This window comes from Vipera ursinii (genome assembly GCF_947247035.1).
Source record: "Vipera ursinii genome assembly, chromosome: 17".
Classification (NCBI taxonomy): domain Eukaryota; kingdom Metazoa; phylum Chordata; class Lepidosauria; order Squamata; family Viperidae; genus Vipera; species Vipera ursinii.
The window spans coordinates 4,391,025-4,406,357 of record NC_139530.1 but is presented as its reverse complement, the minus strand read 5'-3'; the positions used below and the strand labels follow the sequence as shown (position 1 = coordinate 4,406,357).

The 15,333-nt window shown below is 50.9% G+C and overlaps 1 protein-coding gene and 1 pseudogene across 2 annotated transcripts in view; both read right to left on the bottom strand.

The window, feature by feature from the left end:
- Positions 1 to 14,955, bottom strand: part of MTOR (mechanistic target of rapamycin kinase) — a 51,481-nt gene extending 36,526 nt beyond the window's left edge. Inside the window, exons 1-19 of the mRNA XM_083375552.1 lie at positions 14,751 to 14,955; positions 13,749 to 13,877; positions 12,825 to 13,069; positions 12,503 to 12,718; positions 11,323 to 11,528; positions 10,506 to 10,628; positions 9,674 to 9,763; positions 9,429 to 9,521; positions 8,435 to 8,569; positions 8,084 to 8,213; positions 6,816 to 7,066; positions 5,159 to 5,200; positions 4,316 to 4,402; positions 3,122 to 3,289; positions 2,346 to 2,458; positions 1,963 to 2,125; positions 1,549 to 1,641; positions 1,138 to 1,284; positions 719 to 861 (exon numbers count right to left, since the gene is read on the bottom strand). Coding sequence (XP_083231678.1) covers positions 719 to 861; positions 1,138 to 1,284; positions 1,549 to 1,641; positions 1,963 to 2,125; positions 2,346 to 2,458; positions 3,122 to 3,289; positions 4,316 to 4,402; positions 5,159 to 5,200; positions 6,816 to 7,066; positions 8,084 to 8,213; positions 8,435 to 8,569; positions 9,429 to 9,521; positions 9,674 to 9,763; positions 10,506 to 10,628; positions 11,323 to 11,528; positions 12,503 to 12,718; positions 12,825 to 13,069; positions 13,749 to 13,877; positions 14,751 to 14,914 — 2,738 coding nt within the window. The 5' untranslated portion in view covers positions 14,915 to 14,955. The remainder of the gene's footprint in view (positions 1 to 718; positions 862 to 1,137; positions 1,285 to 1,548; positions 1,642 to 1,962; positions 2,126 to 2,345; positions 2,459 to 3,121; positions 3,290 to 4,315; positions 4,403 to 5,158; positions 5,201 to 6,815; positions 7,067 to 8,083; positions 8,214 to 8,434; positions 8,570 to 9,428; positions 9,522 to 9,673; positions 9,764 to 10,505; positions 10,629 to 11,322; positions 11,529 to 12,502; positions 12,719 to 12,824; positions 13,070 to 13,748; positions 13,878 to 14,750) is intronic.
- Positions 14,956 to 15,175: 220 nt separating this feature from the next.
- Positions 15,176 to 15,333, bottom strand: part of LOC310648018 (serine/threonine-protein kinase mTOR-like) — a 7,504-nt pseudogene continuing 7,346 nt past the window's right edge. The window contains exon 8 of the transcript XR_014494476.1: positions 15,176 to 15,220. The product of XR_014494476.1 is annotated as a serine/threonine-protein kinase mTOR-like (transcript). The remainder of the gene's footprint in view (positions 15,221 to 15,333) is intronic.

Sequence of the window (15,333 nt, the reverse complement as noted above, 5' to 3'; positions counted from 1 at the left end):
CAATTTGCTATCCTCGGTAAACATTTTACTGACATACATCTCCTCCCGCCGCTAGCTTTCAAGCACTGGTGCGCAACTCACAATCCTTCACACCATGTTTCCCGTCGAGTGCAAGTGCTTAAGTCTTGGATAGGTTAATCTTAAAATGCATAGCAGGCGATCGATTTCAGCTTTGCTGCAAAGCCTTCGGGTTCTCACCCAAACGCCCTGGAACATCGGCTCCGAAAGTTCGCATCCCGAAATGTCGTCCAGCTCGTGGTCGTCCCACCAGGTGCTTTCGCAAGAGGCGGACGGGCTTTCTTGTGGAACGCAGGTGAAGAGGCAAGTCACGCCACGGGAAAACCGTGGTCTCGTTCTGGGTCTGGTTTTACTTTGCAAAGCCCTGTGAATTGTTGACGGGATGGGTGGCGGGGCCAACCAGAGGAGCTAATGAAAGTGGTTAGATGTTTCGCAACGTTGCAGGTGACGGAGTTGACGCAGCTGACGGTTGGTCTGGGTGGGGTTCCCCGCTTTGTGGATTTTGGGGAGTCCGCGAGAAAATCCGGCCGCCTCTGGAGAAAGCACCTTTGGGGTTCACATCCCAAAGCAAAGCACGTCTACTATCAGATACACACACACACACACACACACACTTCCCTTAAACATTTTCCTACGCTTGCAATAAACCGCCGAGGGGATCCTTTCTCTGTCTTCTCCCTGACCTGTGTTGAATGTCTACCTGGCCATGGGGTTGTAGGCCTGAGCCAGGGCCCAGCACGAGCGCAGCGAAGGCGATGAGGAGTCTTTCAACAATTCCAGACTCAGACGTCTCAACCATTCCAACCAATCGTCTTTGGAAACCCGTCGGGCTGCTCCCCAGGCCTAGAAGGCAAAGCGGTCTTCTCTTGAGTCGCTGCAACCAGCTTGCTCATCAGGGCCAGAAAAAAATCTGACAGCGGGGGAGGGGGGGGAAGGGAAGAAGGGGAGGGCATATACACACAAAAAGGAAGTGACATGAAATCTGCTAGATCATCACAAACTGGTCCTGGGTATCGAATTCGGACGCCGCAAAGCATCGGAAACTCTGGTTTCTGAAGATCGCTGCCAATCTCGCAAGGCGGGTCTCTGCCTAGCGCCGCCCCGCCCCCCGAGCTTCACCTTCTGTAAGTTGATGGTGCTGACGTGGAGCTTCTTCATGGGCCCCGTTTCGACGGGGCCGCTGGCGAGGGCCTCTCCTTGGCTGCTTCTCTGCATGCGGTGCTGGTAAATCAGGGGGTCGTCTTCTTCATCGGCAAGAGTGTAGCCCTGAGGAAGAGAAGAGCAGCCATTCAGCAAAAGCAAACCAAACCTAGCTTTATATTTGGGGAGCGCTGCTGCAGGCTTGGGGCCAAACGGAAAAGATGCGATTCGCCCCTTTCTCGTATAAAAATGGAAGAAAGGTGATGGCCTTAAAAAGTGAAACTCAGGTCCGCTGACAAGCCCAGGGCAGGAGCAGAGATGAGAGACAGGTGTCCTTCAAACAAACGGGTTGCCCTCCCCTCTCAGTCTGCTTTTTGAGGATTCACTGACCTTCACAATCCTGCAGATGAGGACGTCGTACCGCTGGTGATTGATCCGGTGACGGACCAGTACTTTGTTTACCATTGGGATAAAGATCTGATACTGCCGGGGTGAGAAGAAGAGTTAGCTTGCCCTCCAATTCTCCAGCCCACCAATTCTTTATCATCTCTTTATTTCAACGACCTTGGTTCCCACGTTAGGTTCAGTGTTGTTATGTCTAGCTGGACTCTCGTGCACATTCCACACACCCCCCCCCCAGCGTCATCTAACTCTAAAAGCGAAAGGGAGAAAACGGCTATATCTCCCAACTGTTGTCAAGGCAAAAACATCCGACGCTAGCAGCGTTGTGTACGTTTTTCAAGGAAAGGATTTAAATTCAGCCAAGCCGGGATCTCTCCTTGGGAAAAGAATACCCCGGCTCACCTTTTTGCCCAGCTGGAAAACCAAGGAGGAGAGCGTGTCCATGGCAGTCGTCCGAAGCTCTGGGCTCTGGTCCAGAGTTCGCACGATGGGATGGATAATCCGCGAAGCGTAATCCGTGAAATCAAGGGACTCCGTCAATCGGTCCACAGTTTCTAAGGCAGCTCTGCGAAAAGGGAAAAAAACCAAAGCCCTGTAATTGTAAACACACACACACACACACACACACACACACACACACGCTGGACGCAGATAAACCCGAAAGGGGGACACATTTGGACGTCCTGTCAAGAAAATTTAAAATATTTGGACAGGACCGGCAACATCTTTTATTAAAAGCCTGTAAAACAATGTAGATGTCCGTGGACAACAACATCCATCCTTACTTGCGAGCAGACAAAGGGGCATCGGGCGCATCAAAAAGCTTTACAATGGGAGGCAGTAACAAGTGCAGGTAATCATCCAGATTGGCTCCAAACAACTGGATGGCATTCAGCAGCTGGAAAAAGCAAATTCGATGTCAACATCCAACTCGAGAATCCAAAGAAAACTCCAGGTTCGTTCCGTCTCTGAAAAACATGCTGTTTATTAAATACACTGCCTGGTTAATGTCAAAGTCAAACTAGCTGGGAGGATCCAACGCCTATTCATAGACTTAAAGCAATAATTTTCCCAGCCAAACCCCCAACGTCCTACGAAGTCCATAGAAACAAGTTCGCTTTGTCATTGGGAACCGTCCGCTTCAACTTCACACCCGTTCTGTTGTCCCTTGAAAAGGCTTCAGGCTCTCGCATTGTTCAGCTGAATCGTGGAAGTTTCGTTTCCCCATCTAACCCGCTTGAAAGTAACACCTCCCCCCCACCCCCTTAATGTAAAAGGCAAGTTGAAACACGGAGGCATGTAGCTGCCAAAGTTTCGTCCTTGACACTCGATAGGAAGCAAGGGCAAGATTCAAAAGAAGTCAATCTGGGTTCAACCATCAGCATGTTCTAATCCTAATTTATTTGAGTGAGTTAAAAAAAGGGAACAAAAGCCAGATGAAGATTAACTTGTCCAGGCCTGCAGCAGCCCAGGAGAGGTTTTTTTGGGGGGTGGGGGGGGTGATCAGAGTTTGAATCAGACCAGGGTGTGGGATGCAACCACCTGTGTTCCCCCAACTCACCTTGGTGGAAACACTGCGGGTGCTGCTGTTGTCGTGCATGAAGACGCGAAGCATATGCGGGATGAGCTGGGGAAGGTACAGCTTGAATTCCCCACCGAGAGCCACCACTATCTGCTCAATGAGGAGGATAATCGTGCTCTGGATGGAGTTATTTACCACCCAGAAATCCTGGACGGGGGAGCGGGGGAGCAGGAAAGAGAGAGAGAGAGATGGAAAGGGAGCAAAATTAGAACAGAGAGCCAGAAAGCGTGAAAAAGAACTGAATCTCATTACAAGTGCAAGTGCCCTCGAAGGCTAACTCCAGCCGTCAGAAGCTTCAATTCCATCTCGGAAGGACGGAAATTTGCTTTACGTTCAAAGTCTTACGGTGGACCAAGCCTGCAGAGATCTGAGACTGGATTCCTCCTCCCCCCCCCCGCACCCCTGCCCCAGTTTAGAAGAAAAAAAATTTCTCTTTGATAGCAGCTTCTAAAGGTAAAGGTAAAGGTTCCCCCGCACATGCGTGCTAGTTGTTTCCAACTCTAGGGGCTGGTGCTCATCTCCGTTTCAAAGCCGAAGAGCCAGCGCTTGTCCGAGGACGTCTCCATGGTCATGTGGCCGGCATGACTAGACGCCAAAGGCGCATGGAACGCTGTTACCTTCCCACCGTAGTGGTCCCTATTTTTCTACTTGCATTTTTACGTGCTTTCGAACTGCTAGGTTGGCAGAAGCTGGGACGAGTAACAGGCGCTCCACTCTGTTACGCGGCACTCGGGATTCGACCCGCCAAACTGCCGACCTTCTGATCGACAAGCTCAGCATCCTAACCCACTGAGCCACCGCGTCCCTAGCAGCTTCTACTTTTCCTTTAAAAAAAACCTGAATTTCTACACCACTTTATGACAGCTCCCCTCTCCTGCTTTTCCTGGATATCCTTCTTGCTAACATTCTCCAGCAAAGGCAGCATCGGGGAATGTGTCCAAAAGCTGGAAGTGTTATTCCGCAGAAGAGCTGAAAAATTTTTTTCTTCTCGATTCCACCTTAAGGAACTATAACCCCAGTTAGGTGCATTGCCTTTTTCACTTGCCTGCTTCCCTCCTTGTCAGCTGCTGTTTCAACGTCAAAGGAAATTTAGGCCCGAGGCACTTCCCACTTTTAAAGCGTTTCCTCCCGGTTGGATTTTCACGCGCGAATGTCCCAAGGGTCCTTACTCACCCTCATGAGAGTAACAATTTCATCCATGTAAGGCCGAATGTGGCTTCTCACGAAGGACACCAGCATTCCCAGCTGCTGGAAAAGGAACTAAGGCAGGGAGAAAAGAGCAAAACGGTAGGCGCGCTTCCAGGGAGGGTTTTTCCATCCTCACCGACCACCACCACCACCCCGCACTTCGCACACTCTTTTGCTTCCAGGTCGCGCTGTCTCTTCTCTCCCCCCCACCCACCCCCGAGCACACATTTTAAATCCAGCAGCTCACAAGGCAGCTGTGTTTGTGCGGAATCTCAGGGAGGACCGTGCCGAAGCATTTTGGCGAGAAGGCTGAAGTTTCAGGCATGCAAACAGGAACACCCCAAAGTTTTGCAAACTCTGCTTTCCCAGCCTGTCCCGGCCCTTCCTCGCTTCCTCCGAAACGCCCTTTTCTCCCCGTTGTTATCCGTAAACCTTCCCTCTCTGCGTGCCCAGCACCCTCTTCGGGAAATGAGTTAGCAGAAAAACCAAGGTGGCTTGCAAGAGAGAGAGAGAGAGAGAGACAGACAGAGAGGTGGTTAAGTTTTAGGCCGCGAGCCTCACGATCAAGAGAGACTTCACAGGATTGGTGCAAATCAGGATCCCACTCGATCATCCACCCTGACAACGCAAAACAGAGCAGAGAGAGAGAGAGAAAAGGACCGGTTGGGGGGGAAATTGCGAGGGAGTGCTGTGAAAAAAAGACGTAGCAAAACAGTGCATCCTGTCCTGTTCTTTCATTAGGAATTTGAGAGGCTTGGTAGCCAACTCAGGAAGTGCTCTTTATTTTTTTTTAGGAGGGGGGGGCGCTTAAATGCCAAGTGTACCCACCTCGGCTCTTCTCCCCAGCACACTATCACCATCTTCTTTTACCTGCAAATTTTTAAAGACAGTAGGCAAAGTAGGATCAAAGGCAGGCCAGGTCCAGCCGGGCAACAAAGGTCGGATTGCCAAAATGGGGGGGGGGGCTCCGTGGCTTCACTCTGGGAGAAGGTGGGTCTAACAAAAAGCTTCCTTTAGAATGGCCCCCCCACACACACACACCCCGAAAGCAGCACAGCTTGTGCTCTCTAAGGATTCCACACTTCCCAGCAATGACGCTACTGGGGGATCCGGACCTTCAGGAGATGCTGAAGCTAAGAGCGGATGGATCCTGCTTGGACCTCTAGGGATCTTTCCTCCCTCCCTCCCTCCCTTCCCTTCCTTCTCATTCCCATCTTCTTCCTGCCTTCCCTCCCTTCCATTTTTTCTCCTTCCTTCCTTCCTTCCTTCCTTCCTTCCTTCCTTCTTTTAATTCTTTTAATTCTCTTTTAACTTTGTACTTATATTGATATGATTTTAAAATGCCCTGTAAACCGCCCTGAGTCCTTCGGGAAAGGGCGGTATATAAATCTAATAAAATCTAAATCTAAATCTAAATCTAAATCTAAATCTAAATCTTCCTTCCTTCCTTCCTTCCTTCCTTCCTTCCTTCCTTCTTTTAATTCTTTTAATTCTCTTTTAACTTTGTACTTATATTGATATGATTTTAAAATGCCCTGTAAACCGCCCTGAGTCCTTCGGGAAAGGGCGGTATATAAATCTAATAAAATCTAAATCTAAATCTAAATCTTCCTTCCTTCCTTCCTTCCTTCCTTCCTTCCTTCCTTCCTTCCTTCCTTCCTTTCCTTTCTCTCCCTCCCTTCCTTTCCCTGGACTGCATTCTGCCTCTTGCAGTTACGGTCACGTTTTCAAGCCAAGAGACAAACCAAGACAAACCAAGATCTGGGTTTATCGGTATCAACTTAGTGGCTGGCCAGGAACAAGGCGTTCTCTCTCTTTGCCCCACAGATCTTCGCCGGCCGTTACAACAAGCTCCCTCCCCGTTGGGTCGCATTTCTCAACCTGGGCTGTTTGAAGATGTACGGACGTCAACCAACCCCCCCCCAAGGAATTCTGGGAGTCGGAAGTCCACCGGTCCTAAAAGGGCCACGTTTGAAGACCCCCGCGGTAGAGCTTTGCCGGCGACGATGGGCTTCTTTGAGAGTTGCACCAAGCTCTCGTTCGGACAGTGGCCCGGGGCCACACAGAACGCGTGAGCCTTAGAGGAAAGGAGAGACTTACACAAGGGTGGCAATAGCGGCCGGGAGCTGGGAGAAATTAGCCGGGAGGGACGGGCCACATTCCCCTCTTCCGAAGAGGACAATGCAAAACACGTGAGACCCAGAACTTGAGAGCAACAACTGGGCAGAAGCACCCTGGGAACTGCTGGACTGAGCTAAGGAGGCTTTGTTTTTCTAGGCAGGAGACTGGGACTATTTACCATTAAAAAGGACAAAAAAAACCCCCACAAAAAACCAGGGAATGGAAATGGTCACTCGCTTCTTCAGTCTGCTGGCCGAACAGATCACTCAGCAGAGTCCCTGCCCCCTCCCTTCTCCAAAGGAGCACGGCCACATTTCTTTTTTTTTTTTTTGCTATTTTAAGTGATTTCTGAGGCGCAACTCACTTCCCGGATGGCCCCGTCGCAAACCCGGATGACGTTGAGGAAAGTTGGCATCACTTGAGGCAGGAATTGCACACACTTGAGGCCCAGGGATTTGAAGATAAAGGTGATGGCCTGGACCACCATGGTGTGGTGGTGGGACAAGGACTGATCCCGGAAGATCCTCATCAGGGCCACCATGGAGACCGCAGGGTAGAACTCGTCCAGGGGGAGGTTTCCCATGTTAACGAGCATCTCACTGGTGCTGTAGTCGGCTGGAAAAACAGAGAAGGCTCCGTTCCGTGGTTTGCAGGGCACAACAGCGGACCCACAAGCAAGCCGCAACTGGACGGTCTGTCACGACTTTATAGATCTGAGATGCCAGCAGGGTGGAGCTGGTCACCCAGTGGGCGAGACGCCCCAGTTTTAATTCCGATCATCCAATTTAACCGTAGAACGGTTTCGCTTCTAAGCATCTAATGCAAGGGGGGCGGGGGGGTGTCTTCCAACGTGGCCCTTCGGTGACTCGTGGACTTCAACTCCCAGAATTCCTCAGCCTGGCTGAGGAATTCTGGGAGTTGAAGTCCACGAGTCACCGAAGGGCCATGTTGTGATTCAGGGTCAGCCCGTGGGTTCGGCAGTTGGGTCGGACGACTCAGATGAGGAGGAGGGGGGTGTTGAAGACCTTGCTGAGGGGGTTGAAGATCTTGCTGATGAGAGCCCTCAGCCAGGCCCCTCCCACTTGGTCACCACGGAGACCCAGCTGTGTGAGCCTGACAGTGTGGATGAAGATGACCCACAGCTGGCCCTGTTCAAGGACGCCCGACGCAGGAGGCAGTCAATTAGGAGTAAACAGAGGAAGGCAATGGGGCTTCTCGGAAGGAGGCAGAGAGAAGCCACGCCCTGAACTCTATATAAGGGGAATGTGTGGGGAGGGCTGGTTTGCTGAAGGCAACCGCTTGGATAGTTCATGTTTCTTTAAGCTCCTGTTTCTTGGTTTGTCTTGTTCCGTTTGTTTTTGTGGTAATAAATTTGGCAGGTGTAATTCCAGCCTCTTGCCTTCTTGTAAAAGGGGTTGTCCCTGCCTTTTCTGCAGGGCCGGTAGCAGGCTGGTACAGAACAGGCCAAGTGGGAAGAAGACCCCCCCTGATCTAGTGCCACGTCCAAGCTCACGCGAGCTAATTTCTGATTTGTTTTTAAACTGAACTACTAAATAACACAACGGCTTTTTTTAAAAAACAAACAAACAAACAGAGGCTGACTCACAACGTTTTTCTCCTCAGCTCACTTACAAGAATCCTGGCTGGATTTGGACTCCGAAAGGCTGACAGCCGAAGCATCTCTGGACTGGTCTATCATACCGATGTTCACCTTATGTTTATACGGGTCCAAAGCTCCCAAGAGGCCGAGGACACGAATAGCCTAACATGGGGAGGGTGGGGGGGAAAGAACGAACATAAGGCAAAGGATTCATTCGCACATTCGCACAATCGGTTTCCCGGGGCCCAATTTCTCCTGATAAAGGATTCCCCTGGCCCTGGTTGTTGTTGTTTTTTTGGCAGGCCTGAAACACGGATAAAGCAACTTTTCCTTGGAACTTCCCAAAGCCTGCCGAGCGGGGAGGGCAAACGAAAGAGGCCTACCTCTCTTCGTGTGCCCTGGTTCTGCTCCGTTTTTAAGAAGTTCAGCAACACCTCGAGGAGAGTCGGATATTTCCTATAGGGTTCCACCACGTAGCCGGTGCTGGCGACCAGCTGTCCCAGGGTCCACAAAGCCACCTGGAAAAGATACACACACACACACACACACACACACACACACACACACACACGGAAGAAAAGAGGATTAGGGCTCCATCTAAAATAAAGTTTGCCAACTGTTTAGCCGCACTGAGTGAAAGGGCCCGGAGAGAAGTAAAACGGTAGGTCAGATTCCTCTAGCGGGCACCGATTTTATTTCTACGCCAAAAGGAAAAGAAAAAAAGCAAACGACGCAGTGTAACGGAAGCGATTTAAGGACTTCCGGGTGAACGGGCGACCTTGCCCGTTTCGAGAGGGCAACAACACGACTAAAAGACACGAAGAACGGTTGCGGGAATTGGGAATGTCTAGTAGTTTAAATCAAAAAGGAGGAGTAGGGTGGGTGACGTGGTGGCAGCGTTGCAATAGTTGAGGGGCTGCCCCAAAGAAGAGGGAGTCAAGCTATTCTCCAAAGCGCCCGAAGGCAGGACGAGAAGCAACGGATGGAAACTCATCAAGGAGAGAAGCAACCTGGAACGAAGGAGGAATTTCCTGACAGGGAGAAGAATGAAGCTGTGGGACGGCTGGCCTTCAGACGTTGTGGGCGCTCCCATCAGGTTTTTAAGAAGAGATCGGATAATGGCCTAGGTCTTCTGCTTGAGCAGGGGGGGGTTGGACTAGAAGACCTCCAAGGTCCCTTCCAACTCCGTTATTCTGTCATTCAGCCCAGGGCAAGAGATTCTGCCTTGAACTGCAATCTCAAGGGGGGGGGGACAGGGGGGCTCATAAGCAGAGTAGATCACCCCTGACATCAAAAGTGTGTCTGTGTGTGGATGGGGGGGCCAATTCCCCAGGTTCAAGGAAGGGGACCAGGTCATCACCTCTGCGGGCCACTCACCTGTCTTTTGGCCAGCAAGGAGGAGTCCTGGAGCATGTCCATGATGATGATGAAAAGCTCATCCACCCATTTGCGCATCTCCAGCCCGCTCACCTGTCGGGGAGGGGGAAAAAAAAATCCGTACATGGAAAAACAGCGGAGTCCGGAATGCAAAGGGTGGGAAACGAGGCTGGTGATGGTGTGGCGGGAACGAAGGGACTCTTTCCTTTCAGCAGCTGCGGAAAGAGGCTACCTGCGTAACTTACCTGGGCCAATTCACCGATGGTAGCCAAGACGTTATTGATCACGCCGGGGTTCGGATCAGGATCTGGGTCTTTCAGCTTCACGATTAGCGCCTGTTGAACGACACCAGAAAAACCAAGGCGAAAAAGGCAAGTGAAAAAGGATCCCGTCGAATACAGGCGGTCCTTGACTTAAGACAGGGGCCTTCAAGCTTGGCCCTTGGGTGACTCGTGGACTTCCAACTCCCAGGATTCCTCAGCCAGCGTGGCACGCCTGGCTGAGGAATCCTGGGAGTTGGAAGTCCACGAGTCATCCAAGGGCCAAGTTTGAAGGCCCCTGTCTTAAGACCAGAATGGAGCTTGGGATTTCTGTTCTCAAGCGAGACGTTTGTTGAAGGAGCTTTGCCCCAGCAAAGGGGTAAAAGGAGGGAGGCGGAAAGAGAGAGAGAGAGAGAGAGAGAGAGAGAGAGAGACTCCAGCAAAAGCCTTCCCTTTTATACTCAGACTCTTAAAGGGATACAGACCCTGCTTGCTCTTAAAGAGACACATACACTGCTGAGTCGTTCCTATCATTGCATCATTCACCTTACATTACATCAGCTGGTTAGCCTTTAAGTCATTACCCTGACACACTACATGTACTGTTGTAAGCCGAGGACTACCTGTAGATATTTCTTTCTCCTCCTATGAAGGAAAGGACATTTTAAGCTCTCCTCTCAGTAGGGAGAAAGCTGAGATGCAATCAATAAATCCTTTCAACATGGCGGAAGAGAGCAACTGAAGGCTGATGAGCCTGGAGGGCAAAACCAAGGGATGTGTTTGGGGATTCACAAAGCCACCCTCACGGCCACCTTACCTTGAGAATGGGTTCCATGTAAGGACGAATGAGCCGTGGGGCGTTGGATACCAAGTGTCCCAACATCCTGGCACTCTGCTCTTTGATTCTGCCCACGCCACTGTGCTCCAGCTCGGTCAGGATCTGGAAGGAGGGGGGGGGAAGGGGATGGTTCCAGGTTAACAGCAAGAGAAGGAAGGCATTTCAGCTCAGAAGCGAAAGGCCGCTTTGTGTGAATCGGATGCCTCTATTCCTCAAAGGGCCACAAAATGAATTTTCTCCACCTGTTACTTAGCGCTACTAATATACCCACACTAGCAATAGCACTTAAGCTTATATACCGCTTCTACAGCCCTCTGAGTGGTTTACAGATTTGGCCTATTGCCCAACAATCTGGGTCCTCATTTTTCCAACCTCGGAAGGACGGAAGGCTGAGTCGACCTTGAGCGGGTCAGGATCGAACTCCTGGCAGTGGGCAGAGTTAGCCTGCGATGCTGCATTCTAACCACTGCACCACCATTAGCGGACATCAATGTATCCGCTCAGAATTCTCTCCCATTTTCTATCACTTCTGCTTCAGGGCAGAAAGAATCTTCAAGGGAGATGGGTTAGGGTTAAGAAATATGAAATTTAAATAAATAAAAATAGTGAGAGCTTCTGAAAAGCCGCAAGTGTAGGGCTAGCATCGGAGCCGATGGCAATGCTTACAAATATGAAAAACCAAAATGGTCCCATTCACCTCCGAGCTACAGTTAAGTGATTTTTTTTGGGGGGGGGGACGGCATCGCCAGGGCAGACAGGGTTTGTGGGGGCTTGATGCCTCCTCCAACGCTCTTACCTGAATTAGCATTTTCCGGAGGAACGGCATGACGAAAGCCGGGTTCATGCTGCTCAGCCGGCCCACGGTGCAAATGGCCAGCTCCCGGATCTCAAACACCTGGTCGTTCAGAGCAACGAAAAGCGCTTGCAAATTCTCCGCCTGGGCCAGGTGGGCATCAAAGCGCTCGTCCAAGGACGCCAGCACGCAGAACCGGATGTCGGGGTCTGGAGAGGCCAGATTTGTACAGCAGATAATAGACAGAACAGAATAGAATGAAGACAGATGCGATGGGGATGGGGATGGGGATGGATAGGATAGGATAGGATAGGATAGGATAGGATAGGATAGGATAGGATAGGAAAGGAGTAGAAGTAGAGTAGAGTAGAGTAGAATAGAGTAGAATAGAGTAGAGTAGAATAGAACAGAATAGGAATAGAATGGAATGGAATGAATAGGATGGGATAGGGTAGAAATGGAATAGAGTAGAGTAGAGTAAAGTAGGAATAGGAATAGGAATAGAATGGAACGGAATAGAACAGAATAAGAATAGAGTAGAGTAGAGCAGAATAGAAATAAGAATGGAATGGAATGGATTGAATAGGATAGGATAGGATAGGAATAGAAGTAGAGTACAGTAGAGTAGAGTAGAATAGAATAGAATAGGAATAGAATGGAATGGAATGGAATGAATAGGATAGGATAGGATAGAAATGTAATAGAATAGAGCAGAGCAGAATAGAATAGAATAGGAATAGAATGGAATGGAATGGAACAGAATAAGAATAGAATAGAGTAGAGCAGAATAGAAATAAGAATGGAATGGAATGAATAGGATAGGATAGGATAGGAATAGAATAGAATAACAATGGAATGGAATAGAAAAGAATAGAATAGAATAGGAACAGGAATAGAAGTACAGTAGAGTAGAATAGAAAAGAAAAAGAAAAAAGGAACGGAACGGAATAGATTTATTGTCACTTTAAATGTACATTAATCAGCATGCATTAAAACGAGATTTAATCTGCTGCACACAGCAACAGATGCTTGCACCATCTGCACAGGCTACTGGTAACGACCAAAACTCAGCCCCAAGCTTCTCTTGCTAAGCAACCCACAAGCTCGGGGAACGAACCCTCCACCCCGCCGTTCTACCGTACGCCCAGAGCGCCCTCTTTCTTCCCTGCCTCCCGATGCTCACCGGGGTCCGTGATCCCGACCACCAAGAGCTTGCTGAGGACGTCGGCCACCACTTGGACCGCCGTCTGGCTGACCACGTGGGCATGGCCGCTGATCAGGTGAATGGAAGGCGTGAGCAAGCGGGAACACGTCCGGGCCGCTTCCATCCGCACTTCCTTGTGCTCGCTGTTCAGGAAGTGATCCGCGCAGTGCCGGACGAACTGAGTCAAGGAGTGCCCTGAGGGAAGAAGGAAGGGTAAGGGAAGCGGGGAGGGTTTGGCCAGCCTGGCCTGCGGGGCTTTCTCGGCGGGATTTCTGCTTGCCTCTTTCTCCGGCTGGCTTACCTTCAAACTCAAAGCTGCCCAGGGTGCGGAGGGCGAGGGTGATGCTGGCCACGTCGTTGGCCTCGGGGATGTTGGTGAGGCTGGGAGAGGCCAGCTGGTGGGCCAGCCCTTTCGGCATGCCCGGGTGGCGCAGCGGGCGGTGCATCAGCACAAGGGAAAGCATTTTCAGCAAGCCGTCCTGGATCTCTTTCTTCAGCTGGGGGATCTGGCGGCTCAGGTCGTACAGCACAGCGGTCAGGGCAGGGCTGAGGATGAGAAGCAGAGAGCCGTGGGCGGACGGCTGGCTGAAGCGTACGATCCTCGCCTAGATACGGTTGTCACTGTGCGGTTCGGATCTACGACTGTTTCGGGATAGGAAGGCTGGGCCGAGAGGGGTGCCTCGAATCTCCAAAGTGGGCACTAAGAGAAAACCTAGCAGCTGCTCACACGTTACACCTTTGTTACTCGCAACCGAACACGACGCTGCTTTCGGGCCTCGTGGCATTATCACAATGTCGGGTGATTAAGAGATACAGGGTAAAGGTAAAGGTTCCCCCGCACATGCGTGCTAGTCGTTTCCGACTCTAGGGGCTGGTGCTCAATCCCCGTTTCAAAGCCGAAGAGCCAGCGCTTGTCCGAGGACGTCTCCGTGGTCATGTGCCCGGCATGACTAGACGCCAAAGGTGCACGGAACGCTGTTACCTTCCCACCGTAGTGGTCCCTATTTTTCTACTTGCATTTTTATGTGCTTTCGAACTGCTAGGTTGGCAGAAGCTGGGACACGTAACAGGCGCTCACTCTGCTATGCGGCACTCGGCATTCGACCCGCCAAACTGTCGACCTTCTGATCGACAAGCTCAGCATCCTAACCCACTGAGCCACCGCGTCCCTTAAGAGATACAAAGGCAAGCCCCAAAGCAGAAGGCAAGAGTCTGCTGGACCTACCTCAGCCCCACAGCCAACATGGGCTCCAGAAGTTCCTTGATGTCTTGCTGGATAGAGGGACCCATCGCTCGTGCCAGCATGCTGATGCAGGTAAACACCGTGGCATCCACCTGCACGGATTTCTGTCTCCTAAGGAGGCACGGATTACATTTCTTGAAGCAAGCCAAACCGTTCATACATACACGCAACCGTGGCTTAGCCACATTAACAATCCTCGCCCCATCTGAAGCAGGAAGTTTAAAGGTAGCAGGGCTGTCCCAAAGGTGTTTTTTTCCCAGGAGGCAACTGGACTTCCTTGTTTTTCTTTGAAAGACGTTTCGCTTCTCGTCCGAGGAAGCCTCTTCAGCTCCTTCTGTGGGGAACGGGCCATCTGCGCTTCAAATTGGAGACGCAGACAACACAGACTCATCCCCAACAGCCCGTGTGCCTGTCTTCAGCGGTGATTGGGGACCCAAGGCAGAAAAAACATCCTGCAGCAAGGAGGCTCCAGGCCCGTTTGCACCGCTCAGGTGAGCCCGAGGACACACGAGGCAAACCTCCAAGTGGATGCAAACGACCAGGAATATAAACCCTCCCATTCCACCCCCCCCCCCCAGTCAGAGCCGAAGAAGCTTCTTGCGTGAGAAGCGAAACGTCTTCCAACAAAACAACAAGAAACTCCCGGGGCCTCCTGAAAAAAGTAGCTTTGGGACAACCATGACCTGGATGACGGAGAATCTCCATGGACAGGTAGCAGGCTTGGAAAAATAGCCATGACTGTGACCACAGGAGCTTCCCCAGCCAAAGACCTGATATGGGAAGTAGCCGTTTGGGGCAATGGGCTGGAAGAGAGCCTTTAAGCTCCCACGGAATCTCTTTCTGATGGCTCTCAACTTCGGCCCAAGCTGAGAACGAACATCCATCAATGCTCAAAGAGTTCAGAAACTGTTTCAAGCGTTCCGGGGCTTGAAAACGGGACGCCCAATCCCGAATACCTCGCACCCTCGGGAAGCCCTCACTTACTTGTGGGTGAAGTCCTTCAACGGGAGGGCGCCCTTGATGATTTCAAGAACCTTGGGCAGGTAAACCTGGAACTCGGACCGCACGGCCACAGAGAGCAGACCCAGGGCTTGGAAAGCGGCCGTCCGCTCTTTTTCCTTCTTCACGCAGCTCAAGACGTGGCTCATGGTATCGGGAAGATAGTGGTCAGCTAGTCACCCAGCAGCAACGGAGGAGGAAGGAGGAGGAGGGAGGAGGAGGAAGAGGAGGAGGAAGAATAAAAACCATGCGCTTTTATTTAAGAAAACACAGGCTGCTGATTCAGAGGATTCAAATGAATTCCAATTTTTATTTTTATTTATTTTATTTTCAAAAAACGCGGGGAACCAACAAGGTAATCAGGGATGAACAAGACACACTTCGCAGGCGTCCAAGATGTCGTTCCTCCGTCAGAATGTGGAGGCGGCGGCGTTTAAGTGACTTCCTGAGTTAAACTTTAATTAGCAAAGGCGCTTAAGACTGATACAGCGCTTTACAGCCCTCTCTAAGCCTGTTGTCCACCCAACAATCTGGGTGTCCTCGTTTGACCGACCTCGGAAGGATGGAA